The sequence below is a fragment of the Canis lupus genome, chromosome 29, assembly GCF_003254725.2.
Source record: "Canis lupus dingo isolate Sandy chromosome 29, ASM325472v2, whole genome shotgun sequence".
Taxonomy (NCBI): Eukaryota; Metazoa; Chordata; class Mammalia; order Carnivora; family Canidae; genus Canis; species Canis lupus.
Window position 1 is genome coordinate 16,007,682 of NC_064271.1, and position 22,903 is coordinate 16,030,584.

Here is a 22,903-nt window from a genome sequence, read left to right on the forward strand (position 1 = left end):
TGTGCTGAAGTCAGCATGTAGGAAGCCAGGAGCTGAGAGTTTTACTCCTATGAACATTAAAAAGGAAAAATAAGGTCATGATTACCTTTGCAGCTTTTATTAAAAATATAAATATTCAACATTGTCTTACACAACCAAATTGACCAAGGATTGGAAAGATGTTTTATTACTGGAACTTTTACAGGAAGGTTGATTCAAAGAGCTTACAGATTTTGTTTCACCCACCCAAGAGAATGACATTCTCTTTGGCTCAGACCACAACAAAATAAATCGGGTAACTTTTGTCTGCTTCAAAACATTTCCTTCTGGGTCTATACTTTTCAAACACCATTAAAGACACCTGGAAATGGAAACTGAAAGTAGACAATAGAAATAACATTTTGTTGCTGTTACTGCACGTGGATACACTTTGTGCATGCTAATTAAGGAGTATAGGCTCTCTTGCTGTACATCGTCTAGGCTTCAAGCTTTAAAAAAATAAACAAATGGTATCAGAGCAACGATATGGTACAGAATACTGTATTATTTTAATTTTTTTTTTTTTTTTGTGCTAAATGCTGCATCTTTTTGGCCAAACGCACCGTTTTATTTCCCAATAATCTCCATCAGTTTCCTGTTGCTGTGAGCTTGCTGCGCTAACTGCTCGGCCCTGGCCATTTCCAAGACTTCTCGGAGGAGGTGGAAGGTGAGATCCAGCGAGATGGGAGGTTCCTCGGATCGTCTCTCCCTCTCCGGGGTCTCTTGGCGGCTGCCGAGGGCGTTCTCCTCCCCGCGCTCGGCGGGACCAGCGGGGCTGTCGAGCTGGCGGCGGGGCAGCGGCAGCTGCTGCAGCAACGCGCGGAAAAAGTTGGCGGCCGCCTCGTCCGGCGAAAGGCGGCTGCCGCTGCCGCCAGCGACAGGTGAAGAGGCGGGCAGGAGGGGAGCAGCGGGGCTCTTGTTGAGGTTACCCAGGCGGAGGAAATACTCCTCCCCCATGCGGAGCAGGACGGGCCGAGCCTGCGGCTGTTGGGGCTGCTGGGGCTGCGGCGGCAGCTGGAAGAAATCCAGGGGCTGGGGGTGCTGCGCAGCCTGCCGGGCGCCCGGAATGGGCCCCCGGCTGAGCAGGGCCCTGCATGGTGGGCAGGGCAGGAGAGCCACCAGCAGGACGCCCGCGGACAGGAGCAGGGGCAGCCGCATGTTAAGGGCACTCGCTGCGGCACAGAGGTGGGCGGAGAGCGGAATGAGAGAAGGGAAGAGAGAAAGAAAGAGTTGGTCAGAGTTCAGCTCAAAAGGGAGGCGCGCTCGGGGTCTTCCTACAGGACGCGGGTGGACGCGCCTCGGGGTTCGGGCAGGCACTGTCCGCGGTGCTGAAGCTCTCGAACCAGGACGTCTAGAGTTGGAGTTGCCGTGGGGGCGGGGGGGGGGGCAGGCAAGGGGACGCCTACAGCTTAGCACCAAAGCTCAGCCCCTCGCTAGGCTGGAGTGACCCTTCTTCCGAATCCTCGAAGGGTCTCTGGGTCCCCTTTCTAACGATCCCCAAAACGGATTCCCCGAGCTCTAGAGAAGATCTACACATTTTAGATCTCACCCACTGTAATAACCGCCCCTCTTTCCGGGTGTTTCGGCGTTGTCCTCCAAATTGAGAACTGCTGCCTCCTCCTCCCCTTTCTCCATCCCAGCCCTTTGTGTCCTTCTCTCAGGGGTCGGGATCGATGGCGGGGACTCATCTACAAAGCCAGCGAGGAGTAACTGACAGTTCCAATAACGATTAGCAGCCGTCTAAGTTTGCTTTTGACACATCCCGGCTACTACCGGCATCCTGAGGCACAGTCAGCAAACACACACATGCACACACACTCACACTCACACATATGCCCTCACAGGGACACCCGGCTCTGCCGCGCACACCATGGCAGCTCAGGCAACGCAAAGTTGGAGGCGCGGTTCCGTCTAGGCGCTCCCTACCTTCTGAGGTGCTTCTGCAGGTGAGTGGGGCGCTGCCGCCTCTCAGCAGAGGAACGTCTCCGGGGCTTTTTCAGGGGCTTTCTTCCCTTCTCCTTTCTGTCCTCACTTTTTTTCTTCCCCTCTTATCTTTCTCTTCAGTCTCTCAACGGACTTGGGCTCTGAGTTTCTCCACACCAGAGCCTGGAGTGGGATTTTATAGCGTCGACCCTCTTCAGAAACCACGCAGCATTTGCCTAATAAGCTGACGCTCTCTTGACAGCTCGATTGCGTGCTGCCTCTGCTCCTGCATAAATCATAGGGCCCTGCCAGAGAACGAGGGGCAGAGTTTTGCTATCTCAACACTGAATCTCACATCCAATTATATCAACAGATATTTATCGCCTCCTTGGTGACGTCAACGAGCCCTAAAATGGAAGGGCTTCTTATGACTTGTCCATTGACAAAAATTCTTGAATGAGATTTCCCAAATGTAAAAACATACTGACCTCTTACTAGGAAAGGTCAAATTTGGAGTCAGAAAGAGCATCAAATGAGAGGGGAGGGGGAAAGAAAGTGTAAGGGACAGGAGGTCAATTAATCCACAGTCCTATGAGGAAAGCAGCAACCAATTCTAAGGGCTGGATCTGGATTCTCCTCTTTCCTCTCCCTTCTAACTTCTCTGACCAGTTGTCTCTGGCAACACCTCAGTGTCTGAAAATATCCCTTTTCTAGAGACAAGTGTCCCATCACCTTTCTGCCTGGTTAAGAATGATGAACAAGGAGATAGAAGTGCAGGGATATCTAGTTTTTAAGCTTCTACCTGCTTTTTCTTCCCAAGAACAAATAAAAGAATTATTAGTCTACAGAAGCAAGACCAATAAGTCTCTTGAAATGAGGCTCAAGTTTTTTAAATGGTTGGCAGGAGCCTGCTTCCATGATGAAATGGCCCAAACCAGGGTCAGTTGGGAATGCAGGAAGATTTTAAATTCCCCCCCAAACTTCACTGCCCTTCCTTGGTCTCTCCTGTCAGAATCCAAAATTAATTGTGGATTTTTCTATTCCCAAATTAGAGAGAGAAAGGATAAGTGAGAGGTGCATGAGCTATACATCTTCATGGTCTACTTGATGGAAACACAGTGAGAGAAGCATCTATTCTAACTTATTCTATATTGGGAAAGGCTTAAACTGCCTGATAACAGCGCCAAATTCATCAGTTGCATATTTTCATTGATGAATATCAAGCCCATAAAAAGATAATCTCATTCATTTTACTCCTAAATACTATCAACATCCATTATAGTATCCACATCAGGGACACCCAGAGTTTTTTTTTTTTTTATTGTTTCTTATCAGGAAACCTGATAAATACATAAATGCTCTCTGCATTACCACAAAATGGAATGCTAGGCTTGTAAACCAATACTCAAATTTCAAATTAAATTGACACTATCATATAAGTAGGAGGTAGTTACCTCTAATTTTGCGTTTCTAAATGCAATTCCAAACTCTGGTGTCTGTGATTTAATTCAGCTTCTAGATAACCATCAAAGCTGTTTATCAGAAATCTCCTATTGCTCATTTCTGGTTAGCTCTGCTGCTTCCTTTGTAGCTATATGATAAATGATACAACACACATTTCTACTCCTATTTTGGATCTATACTAATCCAAAACTGCTTTTAGAAACAAAAGGAAGGTAGAAAGAGAAATGCTGGCAGTTTCCAGAGAATCCACCCCATAGTTGGATCATTGTGCTATGGAATATACTTTGAGATGAAATGTACATAAGAGAACAAAGAAATGTGTCTTCTGGGAAACATGTAGGTTGTTAATAGAAGATCAAAATTATAGAAAATGGTTAAGCTTCTACAGGAAAGCAGTGTTTTATGTTGATAGGGGACACAGAGAAACTTGGAGGTTTTTGTGAGCTTTTTTTCCCCTTTGAATGGATCTTAACTTCCTCTGCTTACTTTCCTTTATCGCCCCTTCACTGTCCCAACTGGCAGAATCCAGTTAGATGTCAATCTGGAGGTGGAAGGAGATTTGGAAGACATTCAGGAAACTGGATACAGAAGAACAACTAGGAAAGGGATAAGACTGTAAGTTTAGCTGGGAAGGCATAAGAGTTTCTCCAGAGAAGATGAATATTTTGGACTCTAACCCTACACCCTTTCAGGTCTCTCTCCTGTGGGCCATGTGGAGTGTTGTTTTAGTCTACCTCCCTCATCACTGTTGAATTTTTGCTGTGAGATTTTCCTGGAGTATGTAGTTAGTTAGAAAAAGTGGCTCTGAATAGGGGTGAGGACAAAAGGCCTGGGTCCCAGAGGAAGAAGAACAGTGTACAGCAGCCCTTACCACGATTTATCTAAAAGTAAGATCTCTTCAAATCACTGAGCATTTACATTAGGAAAGTCTTAAATGGATCATTTGGTTTGAATGACAACCAGAGAGGAAAAGTGACTTACCTAGTTAATGGTAAAGTCAAAATTAGAATCCAGTGCTTTTGACTAGCAGCCTGCATTATTTCTATAATATAACAATGCCCTTTGAACTTCCCCCCTTTCCTAGCAGAGACACACAAATAGAAGTGAGAAGATGAAGTTAGAGCAACACATTCACACACCCAGCCCTAGACTTTCCTTATATTAATAAATCTCCTAAGGCACCAGAACACAGATTTTCTGTGCATGCTGATGCCCCAGCAGCTGATCCTAAATCTCTGGGTGCACACACTGCAATTTACCTTTTAGCTAAATCTTGTAGTAATAACATGAGGTTTTTAAGTGTATTGGCAATTTAAAATGCATTAATTTGATCTTCCACCTTAGTTCATGTTGGAGAAAAAAGATCTTTGGATAAGATACAGTTATGTGGTTCTCAAGATAATGATATAAATGTGTGATGGGAAAAATAATATAACGCAGAGGACTTTTATGCACAGTAAACTAAATGTCCAGGTCCATAAAAATCACCACCAATACATTTGATCTTACCTGTAGGAATAACTAGTCATTGGAGGACCAATTTAAATGATTTTAGAACCTAGAAACACAACCCAAGGAATATGGGCATGAAAATGGGGATCACTTTACATTTTAAACCACTTTTTTCAATAAAAACATACTATATAGGATATAGTGAAACTCTAAAAGACATGGCATAGTAGCCCAATAAATAAAGAAGTATCAGAAATAATAGGTAATTACTGAGCTTATTCCTATCATCTGTATCTCCTTGCACTTTTGTGAAGTATCCCAACATGTGCTTCTATTAGCAAAATTCATGGCAAACAAAGAGAGTCTCCAAGTTTGCTAACTGAAACGTTTTTTTGAAATGAATCTACCATTTCCAATGACAGTCTTTAAAAATGCCTAGGGTAGATAGATGTTTTTGTTAACTGTTTGTAATTGTGCTTCAGATAGATTAGTAACTGCCTTCAGGTTCCATAGGTAGGACTAGGGAAAGGATCTCAAACAGCACAAATATCTAACTGCTTCTTCAATAATAACAATACCTTTTATTGTCAAAGCCATTCAACCTCCTTGTAGAAAACTTGGAAAAATCAGAAAAGTATAAAGAAGAATACAAAATCCCTCAGATTCCAAAACTGAAAGATAATTTCTGTCAGATTTTGTTTCCCTTGAGAATTTTTCCTGAGCACATACATTTACTAAATTGAGATAACAGTATGTTCCTAATTTTGAATCTCTGCTTTAAAAAAATAAAAAATAAATAAAACAAATCTCTCTTACTTAAAACTTAAAAGTAGCTGGTTAAAGGAATCTTTTCTAGATTCCTAGATCAGGTTTAGGATCTGTGCTCAATGCTCTCCTGACATCCTGAATGTCCTCCATTATAAAGTTCACAAATTTATATAGTTACTAGTACAATATGTATCTTCCTTTCTGAACTGTAAGCTGTGTGGCAGTGACTTGAGTCTTCATAAACTTTCGTATTCAATACTCACAGCCCTTAGTATAGTGCCAAAACATAATAGATAACCAATACACCTTCTAAATGGATGAACCACAGAAAATGTGTTGAATGAAGTATAGAAAATGACCCACCATCAAGAAATAACTAAATGAACATTTTATAACTAAAATTTTATGGCCTGCTTTTTTTTTTCATTTTAAGTATCTCAAACACTTCCTATATCTAAATGACATCCATTTTATTGACTGAAAGGAGATGTACTACAATTTCTGTACATTCCTCATTATAGATCACCATACTAATGTCCTGCTTTGTAATTTTTGTTCTACATCTTACCCTTGTACCTTTAAGTTATACATCTAGAGAATCATTTCCTGATCTTTCAAATATAAACAATATCTCCTAACTTCTGGACGGTAAATGAGAATATTAGTGTCACATCAGCTTTCAAACAGCCTCCTGCACCTTGATCTCTCAGGCTCTCTCCTCTGTACTTTTCCTTCCAGACTGTCAATGTTAATCTTTTTTGTTTTAAGATTTTAAAAGAGAGAGAGAGAGAGAGAGAGAGAGAGAGAGAGAGAGAGAGAGAGAGGCAGAGAGCACAAGTGAGGAGGAGAGAGGGAAAGCAGGCTCCTCACTGAGCAGGAAGCCTGACATTGGGACTGGTTACTGGGACACCTGGGCACCCCTCAGTGTTAATCTTTTTATAATCATAGTTAATTAAGTCTTCTGTGTTTTGATGATGGGCTAATTTAAAAGTTAAAAAGCAATATAGTTTTTTATTATTGACTATAATAATTTATTATACATTTGCTGTAAAGTCATAGACTCTCATTACATTTCCTTTCTTGTTTTTGTTTTACCAAATCATCTTTTTTATATTCAATAGTTTGGTTTTTCCTACAATTATTATCTTAATTTTGTTCCTTTTTTTCCCTGATTTTCAATCATGAGACACAATCTATCAGCTTCCCCTCTTTTTAAGACCTCTTTCCTTGAGCACTGTAACGTGCTGGTTTTAGACTGATCACTTTCTAAATCTAATGCACAGAATTGAATTCTCAACTGAATTCACTATCTAGAATCACATTATTTACTTCTTTATTATTTCTACATATATTTTTTTAAATTTTATTTATTCATGAGAGAGACACACGCACACACACACACACACACACACACACACACACACACAGAGGCAGAGACACAGGCAGAGGGAGAAGCAGGCTCCATGTGGGGAGCCCGATGTGGGACTCCATCCCAGGACTCCAGGATCATGCCCTGGGCTGAAGGCAGATGCTAAACCACTGAGCCACCCAGAGATCCCCTACATATATTTTGCTGGAATACCTCTGCAGTTAACTTTCTAAGAAAGGATTTATGGTAAATAGATTTTCTGAATTCTTGCATTTCTGAAAATGATTTTATTTTACCCATATAATTGTTTTGAATGATACTTTAGCAAGGTACACAATTCCAGGTTGAACACAATCTTCCTCTAGAACTTTGAAAGTATTGTTCCATGTGTTTTATTATTCAATGCTGCTGATGAGAAATCCAGTCATTCTGATTCTCATTTCTTTATAGAGTCCTTTTTCCTCTCTCTCATTCTCACTTGAAGATTTTGGTATTTTCTCTTTGTTGTCGATGTTATGAAATTTCACAATATTATTGCATCTTTTTTTGTTTATCCTTTTGAATTGGGGATTCTTGCTCTTCAAGTGTATGAAAATGTCTTGCATTATTTTTATAATAATTTCCTCCCTTTTCTTTTCTTTCTTTCTGAGACTTTTACTGTAAGATGTTCCTTTCCTGTTGACCTTCTATGTTTATTATATTCTTTCATTTTTTAGGACTCTTTCTTTTGTGTTCTACCTTCTGGGAGGGCTCCTAAATATCCTTCAGCTCCTCAGTTAGTTTTATTTTACAACCATATATTCAATTTCCAGGCTTTTTATTATTCCTCCATCCTTTCTTCTTAGCTCTTATTTTTTTATAAAATAAAATTTTATAATGTATAAAATTTATAGTGTAACTTTTTCTCAAATTTCTTTAAGAACATTAACTAGGAAACATTAGCCTCCTTTCTCTGAATTATCTATTCCATCCATGGTCATTAAAAAGTTATGTATGGTTTCTCTATTTTACGTTGAAGACTTCCCTTAAATTTCTTAAGGTGACCTATGTATAAATGGTGGCACTCTCATAGTTAAGAATTAGGTGATACAAAGCTGGCTGGGAATTATCTGTAATGAACAAGGACCTTGTCACCAAGCAGCCTTCTCTTTGGGGTGATCAGATCACAGTAGTGAGACTACTGTGGGGACCCATCAATGTCAAATTACAGAGAACTTTTCTGTGACACTATTCAATTTCAGTTGAGGAAAATATATGTATTAGTTTGTTAAAGTTGCCAACACAAATTGTCATAGACTGGATGGTTTAAATAGAAATTTATGTTCTCATGTCTCCAGAGGCTAAAAGTCCAAGATTAAGGGTCAGCAGGGCTGATTTCTTCTGAGGCCTATTTCCTTGTCTTGCAGATGGCCATCTTCTCCTTGTGCCCTCACATGGTCTTTCCTCTGCGTATGTTTTTCTTAATCTCATCTTCTTATAAGGACACTAGTCATATTGGATTAAGACCCATCCAGACAACCTCATTTTACTTTAATTACTTCTTAAAAGGCCCTATCTCCAAATACAATCACATTCTGAGGTACTATGGGTAAATAACTTCAACATATGAATGTTGGGGGGATGCAACTCTGCCAACAACAACATACCTGGGATCCCTGGGTGGTGCAGCGGTTTGGTGCCTGCCTTTGGCCCAGGGCACGATCCTGGAGACCCGGGATCGAATCCCACGTCGGGCTCCCGGTGCATGGAGCCTGCTTCTCCTTCTGCCTATGTCTCTGCCTCTCTCTCTCTCTCTCTGTGTGTGACTATCATAAATAAAAATAAATAAATAAATAAATAAAAATAAATAAATAAATAAATAAATAAATAAATAACAATATACCTTACAAATGTTTATTTCTTTGCTTTTTGCCTAACAGGTAGATATTTGAATGTTCAACATTCTCCATAAGGATGAGAAAGGTTGGTAGAGGGGTTAACTCTTCCATATATAGACTTTCAAGTATCCTCCTTTTTTTGATCCCTTTCTCCCTCCTGCCTTTGGCAATATTTGGAGTTTCTAAGTCCTAAGTCCCTCCTGGGTTCCCTCCTTCCTCAACTGCCTGCTCCTTTGTGTGCCTTCTGCAATGGCTTCCTTACCTCTTACACCTCTGATATAAGTCATGTTCTCTGTTCTCCTTCCTCAGCTAACCCTTTGCAGGCCCTTTATAGCTGTTTCCTCTGCCTTGTTTCCTTAGATACCACGTCACCTTCTCTGCTCTCCTTACTTCAGAGGTTTATTAAATCCTCTTACCTGCTTCTGGTCCTCATCCTATTCTCTTTATCATTTTGGGCTTATACTATCATTTTAATGGGATCTCAGAGTGAGAGGAGGTAAACATGATGCATTTTGGAACAACTTCTCTGAATAAAGAAGTAGAGATATGATTGTTAGAGAGTAGACTGGAGGGGCAAGGAGGCAGATAAACAATTTTTGGTCTTCAGGTCATTACCACTGGGCCCGTAGCATGAACATCACATGCCAGTGATGCCAGGAGCTGTATAAGACAATGGCAGGGTCTCCTATGATTGCTCCAGGAGCCTGGGACACTACCTGTGGGTAGCCACACTCCTGTTTAGAGATTTGTAGGGGCAGGGCTTCCTTTCAGTTGCCCATCAGTCAATAATCCTCCCAGCATCCAGAAATCACTGGGTGCCTCATCTCCTTTGATCAGAAAACAGCAAAGATTGTGTTATCTGTCCGTTTATTTTTTCCAAAAGTTAGGAAGTAACTAACTCTGGGAAATGACTCAGAGCAACAGAAAAGGGGCACGTTCTGCTTCTCTAACAAGCCCTTGCCTTGATAGACATGCCTGACCTTTCTATTTACATCATAATACATTGAATTTTCTGTTTTAGGCTCCAGATAATGGATGGAGGGCAATGAGAAGAGGTGTGTGAACTTTCTGTCATGAAGGGCAATTTGCAGGAACTAATCATCTTACGATAGTTGGTCATAAGAAAGAAATCCATCAACTGAGCATCCTGCATAAGTATTTATATTCATGAACATTTCTTGACTCTAAAGAAAGATTTCTTAAAGAGCTCTCCTTGGAATGTTACTGGTGTTATGAAGGGAAAAAAACAGAGGAGGGGGGATGTAAAGAAAGGCTGAACACATTTTTTACTGTAGAAATTTCTAGTATTTTAAAATATTTTTCCTGCACTATAAATATTCAAGTCTTCATCATTTCCCAGACTTACTTGACCACAAAGCAAGTATATTGTGGGACTGGTTGGGAGATACAATAATTCAAGGCATTTTATGCAGAGTCCAGCTACACTTTCTTTGGCATCCATATTAAAGTCCATGACTAGAGCCACTGAGTCATTTTCTACCACTCCTGGGGAAATGTTACAGTTGACACTTTTTACCCCTAAAGGGAGGGTTTCAAGGTATGGGAAGATGTCTATTTCCAATGCTTCTCAGGATTATCTGCCCTGGGAAGGGTCACCTGAGAAAGAGCTGTCTGTTTGTACACCTCCTAGTGAGGAGGAGTTGGTCTCCTTCTCCAGTCAAAATCTGTGGGCCTATCTTGCAAAGGAGAACCTTCTTTGGGTATGAAAAGGCGGAAATGTCCTAGACAAAACTAATTGGGATGAGTGATAATGGGTTTTTCACTAAAAAAATATCAGTTACTCAAGATGCAGGAGGCAGTGAGGGCTGTAAGGGTAGACAAAGATGATAAGCAGTCAACATTTAGGAGTTGTGGATTTCAAAGATGTTCTTCCTAGTTGTGGGTATAGACCTTTTTGGAAGCTTGCTGCAAGCTCTTTTCATCTCCAAGGCTCCTGTCATCCAACTGTGCAAAATGTGATGTTGGCTTCATTATGAGATTTACAGTTATTTTCTCTTGTGTGTGTGCTTATTTGTCTGTTTTCTGGCTCTTTGTGAGGTTACTAACCATTCTGTAGCCCGTAAAACCTGGTATACCACTTACATGTGGTGTTTGCTGTGGTTAGATTGAGTTTGTCCTACTTAAGAGGACTATGTTAATTCAAGGTGGTCTCACAATTGTGAGTCAACGAGCCCTTGAAAGGATGGTTATATGAAATCTAGTGTGGGAAAGAAAGGATCTGTCTCATTTGTGACACTCACTGTTCTCTTTTGAATGAATTTTAGAAGTTATCTGAGCAACAGTGTTCCTGAGATAATGAAAAAAGATCTTAATGGCCTCAAGCAGCAGTGAAGTTGAATTTTCCTATTCATATAAAGTTAAATATAGATACACATTTGAGCTTCACCTCATTTTCCAACTTGTTTTCCTTGTAGTTTAAGTCATGATCGCTGTAGAGTTCTATCTTGTGCTACTGTACTCTTCATAGCAACAACAATAATTGCAATAAAGGGATTTTTCAAATTTGCGTGGAGAAATATGATTATATAATCTGATAGATTTCTTCTATAAAAAGAGTTACTCAGCTTTTTGAAGCAGAACTATATCCGATTCCTGTTTATAATGGAATTTGTTCTAATATCTTACTTGAAGATTTCACTAAGAACAAAACTCTTCAAAGCAGCCTTACAAATAGAATTTAAAATGTTACCTGGCTCCCTGTTCGTGGAGACACACTAGACTTCTGATTCAGCAGTTGTCAGATTACCTCAATACAGTGTTTATTAACTCTATTCTTTCCTAGGTGGGTGACCTTTGACTAGTTATTTAAATTTCCAAAATTATTTCCTTATTGGTCAAGCCAATATAAAATGTTGCTTTCTTTATTTGTTCTCCTTAGGGTTATGGGATTAAATGAGATAGTAAATTCATGGCCTAGAATAGAAGAAGCAGTCAATAAATATTAGGTATTGTTGTTGTGGGCTAATGATGTAGTTGTTGTTACTGCTGAAGGCAGGGATTCTATTTAATCTCAGTTCCTTGGAACCTAGATTTAGCTCAGTTATTAGGCTTAATGTTTATTAAGGAAATAAAATAAATGTGATCACTATGATATTCTAATACCAGAGGTTTTTCAGCCACTCAGATGACTTAAGAAAAAAAATAATTAATATATTTTATTTTTTTAAGAGCAGTTTTAGGTTTACAGAAAAACTGAGCAGAAAGCACAAGGAATTCCCATATGCATTTTCTCCCTCCACCTTAGTTTTCACCTTTTGTTGTCACTATTATTTATATCTTGTACTGGTATGCTACATTTGTTACAACTGATGAACCACTGTTGATCACTATTCCTAACAAGTCCATAATTTACATTAATTAGGGTTCACTCTTTGTGTTGTACATTAGGGGAGTTTTGGGAAATGCATAATGCCATGGATCCACCATGAGAATATCACAGAGAATCATTTCACAGCCCTGAACATCCCCTTGCTCCACCTATTCATCCCCCGTCCCTCCCTCCCTTCCTCCAATCCCTGATATTTTTCCTGTCCTTACAGTTTTGCCTTTTCCAGAATGACATACAGTTGAAATCATACAGTGTAGCTTTTTCAAACTGACTTCTTTCACTTAGTGATACGTATTTCAGATTTCTCCTTGTCTTCTCAAACAAAGATACATTTTTACTTATACATTTTTACTTTACTCATAATTCTGAGTTGGGAAATATGTTTGGCTGGTGTCACTCTACTTGGTAGATGTCTGCTCACTGAAGGATTATTTCCTGTGTTGAAACTTCTATTCTTACCCTCATCATTTATCCACTTAACTGAAAGTAGGTGTATTCAAAGGGGAATTTTACATTATAAGGAGGGGTTAAAAATAACAATAAATATTCATAATAAAAAATAAAATACAAGAATAAATACATCTCTTTCTCTTCCAAATCAGTAAGCCCCTCATTTCCTAATGGGAGCCTTCATGGCCCTGCAGGCTGCTATAGACTTCTCAGTTTGTCTAAATTTGACCTGGAGGACCATTTACATTAAACTGGCTGAGAGTTCATTTATTTTCTCCATACCCTAAATGTTCTCAGATGACCTTACTATTGTTCATTCTTAGTCTCTGCTCTAAGGCCAGGCAATAGAAAATAATCATTCACCATAATTTTTTAAAATCCCTTTTACTCATCTGTTTCCCTGAATCAATCCCCACATGACCTCCCACAATCCTTTATTCAGTTAGAGGGAAAAGGCGGGGACAGGACAGGTATGGATACCTTCACACGGATACCTTATACGACCAGGCCTCTTCCAAATTTCATTTCCTTAATAATTTCATGTTCAGCCTGTTCCATCGAATATTCTGAGATGTAGTTTCTTGTGCAGTCCTTCAGTATCTTCTTACTTTCTTAATGTTTACACCTTTCAAGCACTTATAAACAGTATGTCTCTCCACTGCTCTAAATTTAGAAAATGCATAAATATATTTCTTTGACTCCTTCAGTGGCTTTTCTGGGCACTTGAACTTTTCTTATGGCTTTTTGTGAGGGGAGATGGGAAAGAGTAGGTTTTTCACTAGGCCTCCTGAAGCTGGGTCATTTAGATTTCTATAAAAGGACTGTCATTCAAAACAAGAGAGACACCTAACTCTGGGAAACAAACAAGGGGTAGTGGAAAGGGAGGTGGGCGGGGGGTTGGGGTGACTGTGTGATGGGCACTGAGGGGGGGCACTTGGCAGGATGAGCACTTGGTGTTATGCTAAATGTTGGCAAACTGAACTCCAATAAAAAATTTTAAAAAGAAAACAAAAAGAGCTGTCATTTTCCTCCTGCTTCTATTTCTATGTCTAATCACCAGGGGTGATCTCCCGATCTTGGAGCATGGTGCCACTGATACCGCCATTCCCACATACACAGTTCACCTTCCTGGTACAGGGCCAGAGTGATGAGACTAGTCAGGATGGGGTTCAGAGCACCAGGAGGGGGATGGCTCAAAGCAGGGGTCTTGTGTGTACTTAAGTCTCAATTGCATTCCCAAAGTAATGGCAGGATCCCTGAAACCATGTCAACTATCTCCGACACTAAGCATCTTCTTTGGGCCAAGAATAAACATGAGAATGAACATAAGAAGTGACTGAAAATTGGGCCGTGGAGGTCTTAAGTGAATACAAAAATATCAACCCATGTTTGTATCTGCTGGGATTTTATCAGAAATCTTTGGTGGTGGGGGCTGCTGAGAGGTGGTGGGGGCGTGGTGAAAGTGACTGAGCAGGTTCTCAGCAACCAGCCACTGAGACTTCTCTCCTCTGGGACCTTTGGGATACTGCAGCAACTTCCCTTTAGGTCAAGAAAAGTGTAATAATGACTTCCCTTGTTTATGCTTCTTCTAGAAGCCTTTACTTTCCATATTTCTAATCTTACTGGGACCCTGCTAAGAAGCAGATGTTATTATCTACAATCCCTAGATAAAGAACCAGAGGCTCAAAATGGGCAAGTAACTAGGCTGATTTCTCCCAACTGATATGTGGAGGGGTGCTGGGATCCCCAAAGGCCTCCTCTGTTCTCTCCTTCTCCTCTTTTTCACTCAGGCCTCCCAGGAGCTCTGGGGAGGGCTGTATGGGCTCATATGGTTTTGAAAGAACAAGCCCCATATTACCACTATGCTCCTGGTTTGTCTCTTTCCTAGTACTAAATACAAGGTGTGATTATGAGGAATATCACACTGCTTGTGTTCATATCATTCAAAAGAATACTAACTAAAACATCTAGGCTCAGTGGAAACATACCCGAAAACTTACCTAGGTATTATCCATAGTTATTTGCTGTTTGCTCTTGGCTTTTCTTCTTTAATTTTAATACTCACACCTCTTCTATATAAACTATGCTGAATATCCCATTCCATCCATCCTTTCCTGTCATTACCAGGGGCAATGAGGACAATCTACTAAAAAATGTGCTCATCTAGATCCTCAAAATAGATTCCAACCTCCCTGAACCTCTAGGCCTTGGAAACATTTATATGGCTGCTCATTCTATAACGGATGTTACATTGATGTTTATGCTTTATACCAGTTTCTAAATTAATATTTGCTATATAGAGTCCTGCTAATTAATATGTACCTTTCCTGAAATTTCATATCAGCTATTTGAAATGAGAGAAAGGCAGAAAGCAACTTGCAAATTTTGTGCATAATGAAGTGAAGAACAAGCTCACATAATGAAGACAAACAATTATACAACATTTGCATGATTCTTTTTTCTTACAACATGAAACAAGACACACGGACCTGATTAGCATGCTGTCTTTGCCGTGAGTTTTGTTTCTTATTTCCCCACATTTGGTGGGATTCTCAAAGCCAAGAGCGGTCATACTGTTTTGTCAAAGTTTTCTTATAGTATCTGAGGGACTGTCAGGCAGCCAAGATCACCTTGCCAAATTCAACCTGACACAGGTGACTTCTGTTTCTGTGACTGCCCTGGGGTTGTGTCCCTCAGCTGATATACATATACCCAGAGGAAGACCCCAGTTCAGGCTCTAACTACTGAAATCAACTGGCCAGAGACTCCTGAAATTCTTACTAGCCCCCAAAACATTTACTGAGCTTCTACTATGCCCTAGCTCCCATGCTAGATACTGAAGATAAAAATGAACAAGGACAATCCTGGCTGCCCTTGAAGTATTGATTACCCATGGAGGAAGACACGTTAACAACATTTATGGTAAGCACTCTGTGATTACAAAGAAGGGAGCCTACTCTGACAGGTGGGAGAAGGAAGGTTTGGGAAGGTTTGGGAAGGTTACAGAAGAAACCAATTCAGGCAAGCTGGGGATTCATCCAAGGTGCTCGAGAGACTGCCAAACATCATGGTTAAGAGCCCACCTTCTGTGTGATTTGGTAGGTCATATAAACTTTCTGTATCTCAGTTTCTTCATCTGTAAAATGGGGATAATAATAGGACTTACCTCATAGAGTTATTGCTGTGAGGATTAAATGAGTCATATACAAACACCTTAGGATGGGTACTGGAACACATCACTTATATCATTATTTGAACTATGGCAGGAGCTGGAGAGGGAAATCATAGCCTCAAGAAATGTTAAGTGCAAGTAAAGGCAGGATGTTGGGCAGAGGGGGAAATCCAAATTGATCTCATCATTTTGTTGTGGGTGATGGGGCAGATGGTGAACATAGTAAGAAAGCAGTTTAGGATAAGAAGATGACAAGATTTAATTGGAAAATACTGAGACTAAAGAGCCTAGGGAATATTCAGATAGAAATACCTAACCAGCAGTTGTAAATAGGAGTGGGAACTCTGGATAGAAGTCTGAGCAGGGCTGGAGAACTGAAATCCTTAACAAGAGGTTGAAACCATGGCTCAGAATGGTCTAGGAGGAACAGGATGAGAAGAGAAGCCAGGGAGGGAGCTGAGGATAGTCAAGATTTAAAAGGTAGCCAGAGAACATGGGGGAGACTGAGAAGAGGCAGTTCAAGAGTAAGAAGGAGAACCAAGAAAGAATGGTTTCATGAGGCAGAAAGCAAGAGAGCTCTTGAAGAAGAGAGCAGTCAGAAAAGTAAAATGCTACAAAGAAGTGCCATGATAAAAAGATCAAGAGAGATGCATTTGGTTTGGCAGCTCAATCCAGGGGTCAAAGAGCTCAAAAAGTAAAAGGTAACACTGAGAAAGCACAGAGACTTTAACTGCAGGAAGCAACCTAGGGAAAGGGAAACAAAATGCAAAGGTGGGAGCCACTGGAATCCAAGCCTTTGGAGGAGAGGCCCCATGGAGCTGGGCTCTGGCCTCTAAGAAGGGCATGCTGCACAGCTGTGGCTGATACCTCTGGAACTCAGTGAAGCACCTCAGGGAGCTGGGATGCAGGAGAGCTAGAGCTGATGCCTTAGAATCTTGAAATATGGACCCAGCAGAGAAGACACTGGAACATCTAAGGAGAAAGGCATGAAGATGGCTTTGGGAATGCTGGCAGAAGCAGGAGATAAAATCAACTACTTCATGGGGAGTGTAGGGCCATTGTTGGGGAGAGGCTGACCAAAACAGCACAAAAATGGGGAAAAACAAATCTTTTCCACCTCCCCCTGCCTGCCAGTCTCCCTATAGTGTCCCCTCTCAGCAAGACCAGAAGAAATTAGATGACAAAGGAGAAATGGAGTTTGCAGACTCCTGGTCCCAGGATTCTAAAGCAGAGTCTAGAAAGGTGGTTTGAGGCTTTATATCTGCATAGTAATCTTCATGAGCAGAATTTTAATGGTTTGGAGGAAAGTCATCTAACAATCGGTTGAGAAGCAGAAATCAAGACAGTAAATCAAGACCATTTTTCCAAAAAGTTTTGCTATAAAAGAGAGGAGGATAAAGTGGTAGGTAGAGGTAGATATAATGTTCGGGAAGATAATTTAATCATTTATTTGTTTTAGTTTATTTGTTTACTAAAAAGGAAAACCCAAAGCAAGTTTCAACCTGAGCCCAAAGCAAGGTGAGTTCCAGACTGATGAGTAAAAGCATTCTCAAGGAGATGGGAAAGACAGAACCCAGTGCACAGTTGCAGGGATTGGCCAAGACACAAGTAAGAGAACACCAATTCCTCTGAGAGGTGAAGATGTTGCACAAACACCGAAAAAATAAAACACCCACTTTGTAAGTGATGTGCTGAGTCTACTATCAAATGATTCAAACAGAAAACATCTCTCCTCTTTTCACCAAGGAGGTCTGTCAGGGCTTCACACAGATCACAGAGGCTTTCTTTGACCATCCTATCTAAAATTTTAACCCGTCCTTCCCAACATACCTGAAAACCCTCTTTCTATTTGTCTTCCTTAATTAATTATCAATCTTACTTATCTCCAAAAGGCAGGGATTTTTGTCTGTTTTGTTCATTGTTGTAACCCAGGGTTAAGACAATGCTTGGTACACAGTAGGCACTCAATAAATATTTGCTGAGTATATGAATGAATAAAATCCTCATGTAAGTACTTCTGAAACAGAGAATAGGATACATATATTAATCAACTAGTATTTAGACACTTTCTGCTGGGCCTTTGAGGGGACATAAGAAAAGAATATGGAGGAGTCTCTTCAATCACAGAATTTATAATATTTGAAGAAATGAAACAAATTAGCCCATATGGAAACAAAAAGAATGACTCATCCCTGTCTTCCTTCTTCCCAAACTGTACTTTCCCCTTCAGACTGGTCACCAACCATCCATCTCTCCCTTTCTTGAATCCCTGGAGAGTCACAGTCAACAGCATCCTTTCCACTCCCCAGCCCAGGTAGGGTTCAGTGCCTTCAATCAGTCAAGGTCATGAGCTCCAGTGGACAGCTCCAGTCAAGGTCTTGGCCCCTCCTGGGAGTGAGATTGGAGGGTCTGGGACCACTGGTGCAGCTTTCTCACACCTGACACGTGTGTGTTTTGAAAGCCTCATCAGAGCTGACTTTGATGGGCAGCAGGAGCCCTCTAGGCAGCGGGCTGCCAGTACTGTCAGCCCAAATTGGGTGATGGGGGGTTGGGGGTCAAATCACTGACTGTCAAGGTGTTAGAAGAGATCTCAGAGTGCTTCATAGATGCAAAGGATGAAAATCAGCAACACCAAATGAGCGTGTGCTGTTCTTAAAGGAAGCACTGGGTAATAGTGAAGTGCTCTGGACCATTTCCTTAAAATTCTACTTATTCTGTTTTGAGCAAACCCAATGTGTATGCACACATGCACATGCCATGCAGAAATGCAGAGACATCACACACACCCACAATACACAAACATAGGCAGAGACTGAATGTGTGCATGTAGACACACACATATTGCAAAGCTTGTCTTCTGCCAGAGAGTTTGGAGAAACAACTAAAAGAATAAATGAATGAATGGATGAAATTAATGTCTTATCTGTAATCACTTAACAGAGGATAAAATACAGTCAATGTCTACTGTCAATCCTCCCAGTTTAAAGCAGTTTATTACTGAAATCAGAGTTTAAGTTCCTTTTTAAAATATGCAAAAGTCTGAGGTAAAGCTTTTCCCAAAAGCTTTTCCTATTACTAGAGCTTATTATTTTAAAGGATCCGATAATTGGGGAATTTTTCCTTTAAAAAGAGGAAATATCTCTGAAGAGAATGGCAGTGTGTTTACTAATAAACCATGCTGAAGCAGTAGAGTTGAGTTCATGGAAAGGGCACTGGACTGAGAGCCAATTGAACTGGTTTCCAATCCTGTCTTTTTACTATTGTTAAATACAACTGTATGTAAATTACCTCTACTCTCAGATTCTTAGTTTTCTCATTTATAATTGGATGGTGAGGTAGGAGAGTCTTTACTTATATATAGTGCATTGACCAGCCAGCCATACTCATCTATATCCTGTCCTAAGACTTCCTAAAATAGAGAAAGCTGCTGATTGATTCTCAACTGGGTGGAAATTTTGCCCTACTCCCCAGAGATATTTGTCAATGTTTGAAGACATCTTTGGTTGTCCTGACTGGCATCAGGTGGGTAGAAGACAGGGATGCTGCTAACCATCCTTCCATGCACAGGACAGGTCTCACAACAAAGACTTATGCGGCCCAAAATGTCAAAAGTGCCAAGGTTAAGAAATCTTGCTCTTGAGCAAACAGTATCTCGTACTTTTAAACCCTCTCCTTATTGGTAGACTGACAGATATCTATCTACCCAATGTATGGGTAGATAAACATAATAAAAAAAAGTATTCTCCCATAATTCTTAGGTTGAAGTCCCAACCCCCAGTGCCTCAGACTGTGAGTATATTTAGAGATAGGGCCCTAAAGAAGAGGTAATTAATTTAAAATGATTCTACTAGGGTGAGTCCTAATCCAATAAGCCTGCTGCATTTATAAGAAGAGGAAGGGACACCAGGAATACACATACTCAGAAGAAAGGCCATATGGTTGACACAGTGAGAAGATGACCATAGTCTGGCCAAAGAGAGAGGCCTCAGGAGAAACCAAACCTGCCACTGTGATCTTGGATCTTGGCTCTTGATCTTGGACTTGCCTCCAGAACTGGAAGAAATACATTTCTGTTGTTTAAGCCACATGGTCCATGGTATCTTGTTATGACAACCCTAGCAAACTAATACACCCATGACCCAAGTAACAAGAGGATTCTTTTCCAAAGCAATGGCATACCCACAGAGAAAAGACCTTCAACCTGATATTATGGGTCCCCAGGATTATTGCCTACTTTTCTACATTAATTAAAGGGAACTGCCAATCTGTAAGCATTGGCCACTCCCCTACCCCTTACACACACACACACACACACATACACACACACACACACACACACTGCTTGAGATCAGCTTATTGTTTTTTAAATATGATAGAACAACCAAATATCATTGGATTTTTGAAGAAATTCTACAACCTAAGAAAGAGACCAAGATAAACAAGCAAAATATGTAATGAAAGTTTCATATTACATATGAAACATATTTCATATGTAATGAAAATATGTAATGAAATATGTAATGTAATTACATATGTAATATGTAATGTAAAGCAGGTGTACTTTAGAAAAACACAGTTTAACTTCTAAAAAATCTTTAATTAATATTCCTAAAAAGAGTAAAATATTACTGCATCAACAAAACACAAGTAGCTAATGCAGAAGAACTATTGTAAAGTGAAAGTATGACTCTGAAATTCAAATAAATTGTGGATAAAATCTAATAAAATCACCAGGTAGTAGAACAAAGAAAAACTAAGGGAAAAAGTAGATAGAGGATCAGTTCAGGAACCTCACATCAAATCAATGGAGTGACAGAGAAAGAAAACAAAGAGGAAGAATCATCAAGGAGTTACCACAAAGGATTTCCCAAAAGTCACAGGACATGAGTGTACAAATTAAGATGCCAATCAAGTGTCCAAGGCAATGAGCTACCTGAGTCACATACATGCATATACACATCTAGGCTCAGCATTATAGAAGTTCAGTATTTTAATAATAAAGAGAAGATTCAGCAGGAAAAAGAGAATTTTAAAAGATAGTTATAAAAAAATAAAAACTCAAACTACCATCAGACCTCTCATCAGCTACACCGAATCTGAGAAGACAGTGGAGCAAAGGTCTTCAAGGTTCTGAGTTAAAATGATTGTAACCTTGAATTCCATACTAAACTAACAATCAAGGACTAGCATGGAAAAAGCCATGTCCACAAATGTGTAAAATGAAAAATACCACATTTCACACTTGTAAGCAATACCACCCTAAGATCCCTGCCCCATGGGAGCACAGTTCCTTGAAGATCAAAGTTTCCTCCTGGGCCTGGGACTTAAAAGAGCCAGATGGGGAGAACCGAGTTCAGATCTGATTTTGCATGGGCTCTGGTCTTCAGAAGTATCTTCTTTGAAATTTCCTAAGGCCTCCTCCAGTGCCTAGAACCAGCCAGAGTTAGCAGAACCCTCCTGGGAGGCACCCTAGACCAGACCAGGATCCATATGGGCTGTGGTCTTCTCTCATTCCCTTTCTGGTACACTCTTATCATCTACCCTACCCAAATGACAAAAGGTTTCTTGAGGCCAAAGGCTGACCCTGGTTCCCAGAAGACATTCTGGCAAGTATAATGCTCAAGCTGTATAGTTCATAAATTCTTTCACAGAATCATGTGAGATTGGGCTGCCAGAATGGCAGTGACATGGTGATTTTTGGTGACTCTCAAATACTGGATACAGGACAAGTTCAACATTCAACACCAACAGACCCCTGGCTTAAGCTGCATGTGTGAGCCCATGCATCAACTCTTGTCTGGCTTTTTTTTATGATGCACCCAAGGGCAACTCATGGTGGCAGCAGGTATCCCTTATTCTATGTGGCCCTGACTGATGTTCTCTCCTGCCTCCATTGATGTGAGGACATCATGCTTTCCCAGGTCAGCTAAATCTATGCCTGATGAGAGACAGATCTTCCTTGTGTGAGTGAGGCTTTTTTCCTTATTCCTCCTATAGTCTTCTCTGGTGGTGACAATGAATGGAAGGTGGGGTGCAGTGAACATTAACATTACCACTTTCTAGGATGTAGTGGTTCTACATAAAGAATTCAAGAGAAGAAAAATTTGAAAGATGTATTATTCTATATTTATGTTATAAAATTCCAAGGGGTAAACTCATCATAACCAGAACACAAATTATTTTTCACATTTTCCTGAATATCCTGGATAAGAACTGCATTTGTGGTCATCATCAATGAAATACAGCAACAACCTTTGAGGGAGTCATTAGAAGTCATGTGGCTTGATGGATGAAATAGCATCATAATTAATAATAACCAGCATTCAATAATGGTATTGCAGAAATACAGATCTGTATTATTTCAATGCATACAGTTTCCCACATGAACTCATTGGTATCTTGAGTAATAGTAGTATTGTTATTGTTTTCTCATGGTTGGAGACAGGAATAATGCACTTGACGATAAAGAATAAAGAAGAATCTTCACATATACTGATTGAATATTAATTATATAAGACTTTTGTCTAGTATTCTAAATTAGATCCAACAAAACACAAAAAAAAAGATCCAACAAAACACTATATTTGACATGTACCCATGAATTTTATAATACTTTTTAAATAAAATTATTTATGTAGAAAGAAGCCTCACAAAAATTATTTGCTTGAAGCCCTATATACCTAGAGGTAGCCCTATTTTTATTCCTAGAGGAAATTATTTGAGGATCTGATTTAGCCCATCAAGTAAATTTAAAAACAAAAAATAAAAAACCAAAGTCCAGAGATCCAGGATATAGGAGATTCAACCCAGAAAGACAAGCCAAGTCTCAAAATACAAATATGAACACAAATGTAGATCTGAAGAGAATGAGGTGTTTCTGGGAGACAAAAGAGCACTTGAAAAACAACTAATGTAACTTTAAAATTTTGAAATGAGAAAATGACAAGAACAAAATTGTGATATAAACAACAAAAAGGTCAGGGGAACCTGGGTGGCTCAGTCGGTTAAGCATCTGACTCTTGATTTCAGCTCAGGTCATGATCTCAGGGTCGTGGAGCATG

The 22,903-nt window shown here is 40.1% G+C and overlaps 1 protein-coding gene and 1 long non-coding RNA gene across 3 annotated transcripts; one reads left to right on the forward strand and one right to left on the reverse strand.

Moving 5' to 3' along the window:
• Window positions 1-81: 81 nt before the first annotated feature.
• On the reverse strand, window positions 82-8,830 carry CRH (corticotropin releasing hormone). Of its 2 annotated transcripts, XM_025477868.3 has the most exons (3): window positions 8,641-8,829; window positions 1,945-2,246; window positions 82-1,190 (listed from the first exon to the last, which is right to left on the reverse strand). In XM_025477868.3, the coding sequence occupies exon 3, from the start codon at window positions 1,174-1,176 to the stop codon at window positions 586-588; it is 591 nt and encodes a 196-aa protein (XP_025333653.1). In that variant the 5' UTR covers window positions 1,177-1,190; window positions 1,945-2,246; window positions 8,641-8,829; the 3' UTR covers window positions 82-585. The 2 variants fall into 2 exon arrangements, with proteins under 2 accessions (XP_025333653.1, XP_048959804.1); XM_049103847.1 differs by lacking the exon at window positions 1,945-2,246 and having other exon boundaries at window positions 8,641-8,830.
• LOC112678550 (uncharacterized) lies at window positions 3,694-13,535 on the forward strand. Its single transcript, XR_003147656.3, has 3 exons — window positions 3,694-4,020; window positions 8,914-8,956; window positions 9,893-13,535. It is a non-coding gene; the product is annotated as an uncharacterized LOC112678550 (long non-coding RNA).
• Window positions 13,536-22,903: the final 9,368 nt, after the last annotated feature.

Excerpts from the sequence above, each read along its gene's own strand:
- CRH (XM_049103847.1), bottom strand. The coding sequence starts at position 8,740 with ATGCACCGGGAGCCCGACGTGGGATTCGATCCCGGGTCTCCAGGATCG. Across the intron at positions 1,191-8,640 it reads GCACCACCCAGGGATCCCAG|CGAGTGCCCTTAACATGCGG; the intron begins GTATGTTGTTGT and ends TCTGTGCCGCAG.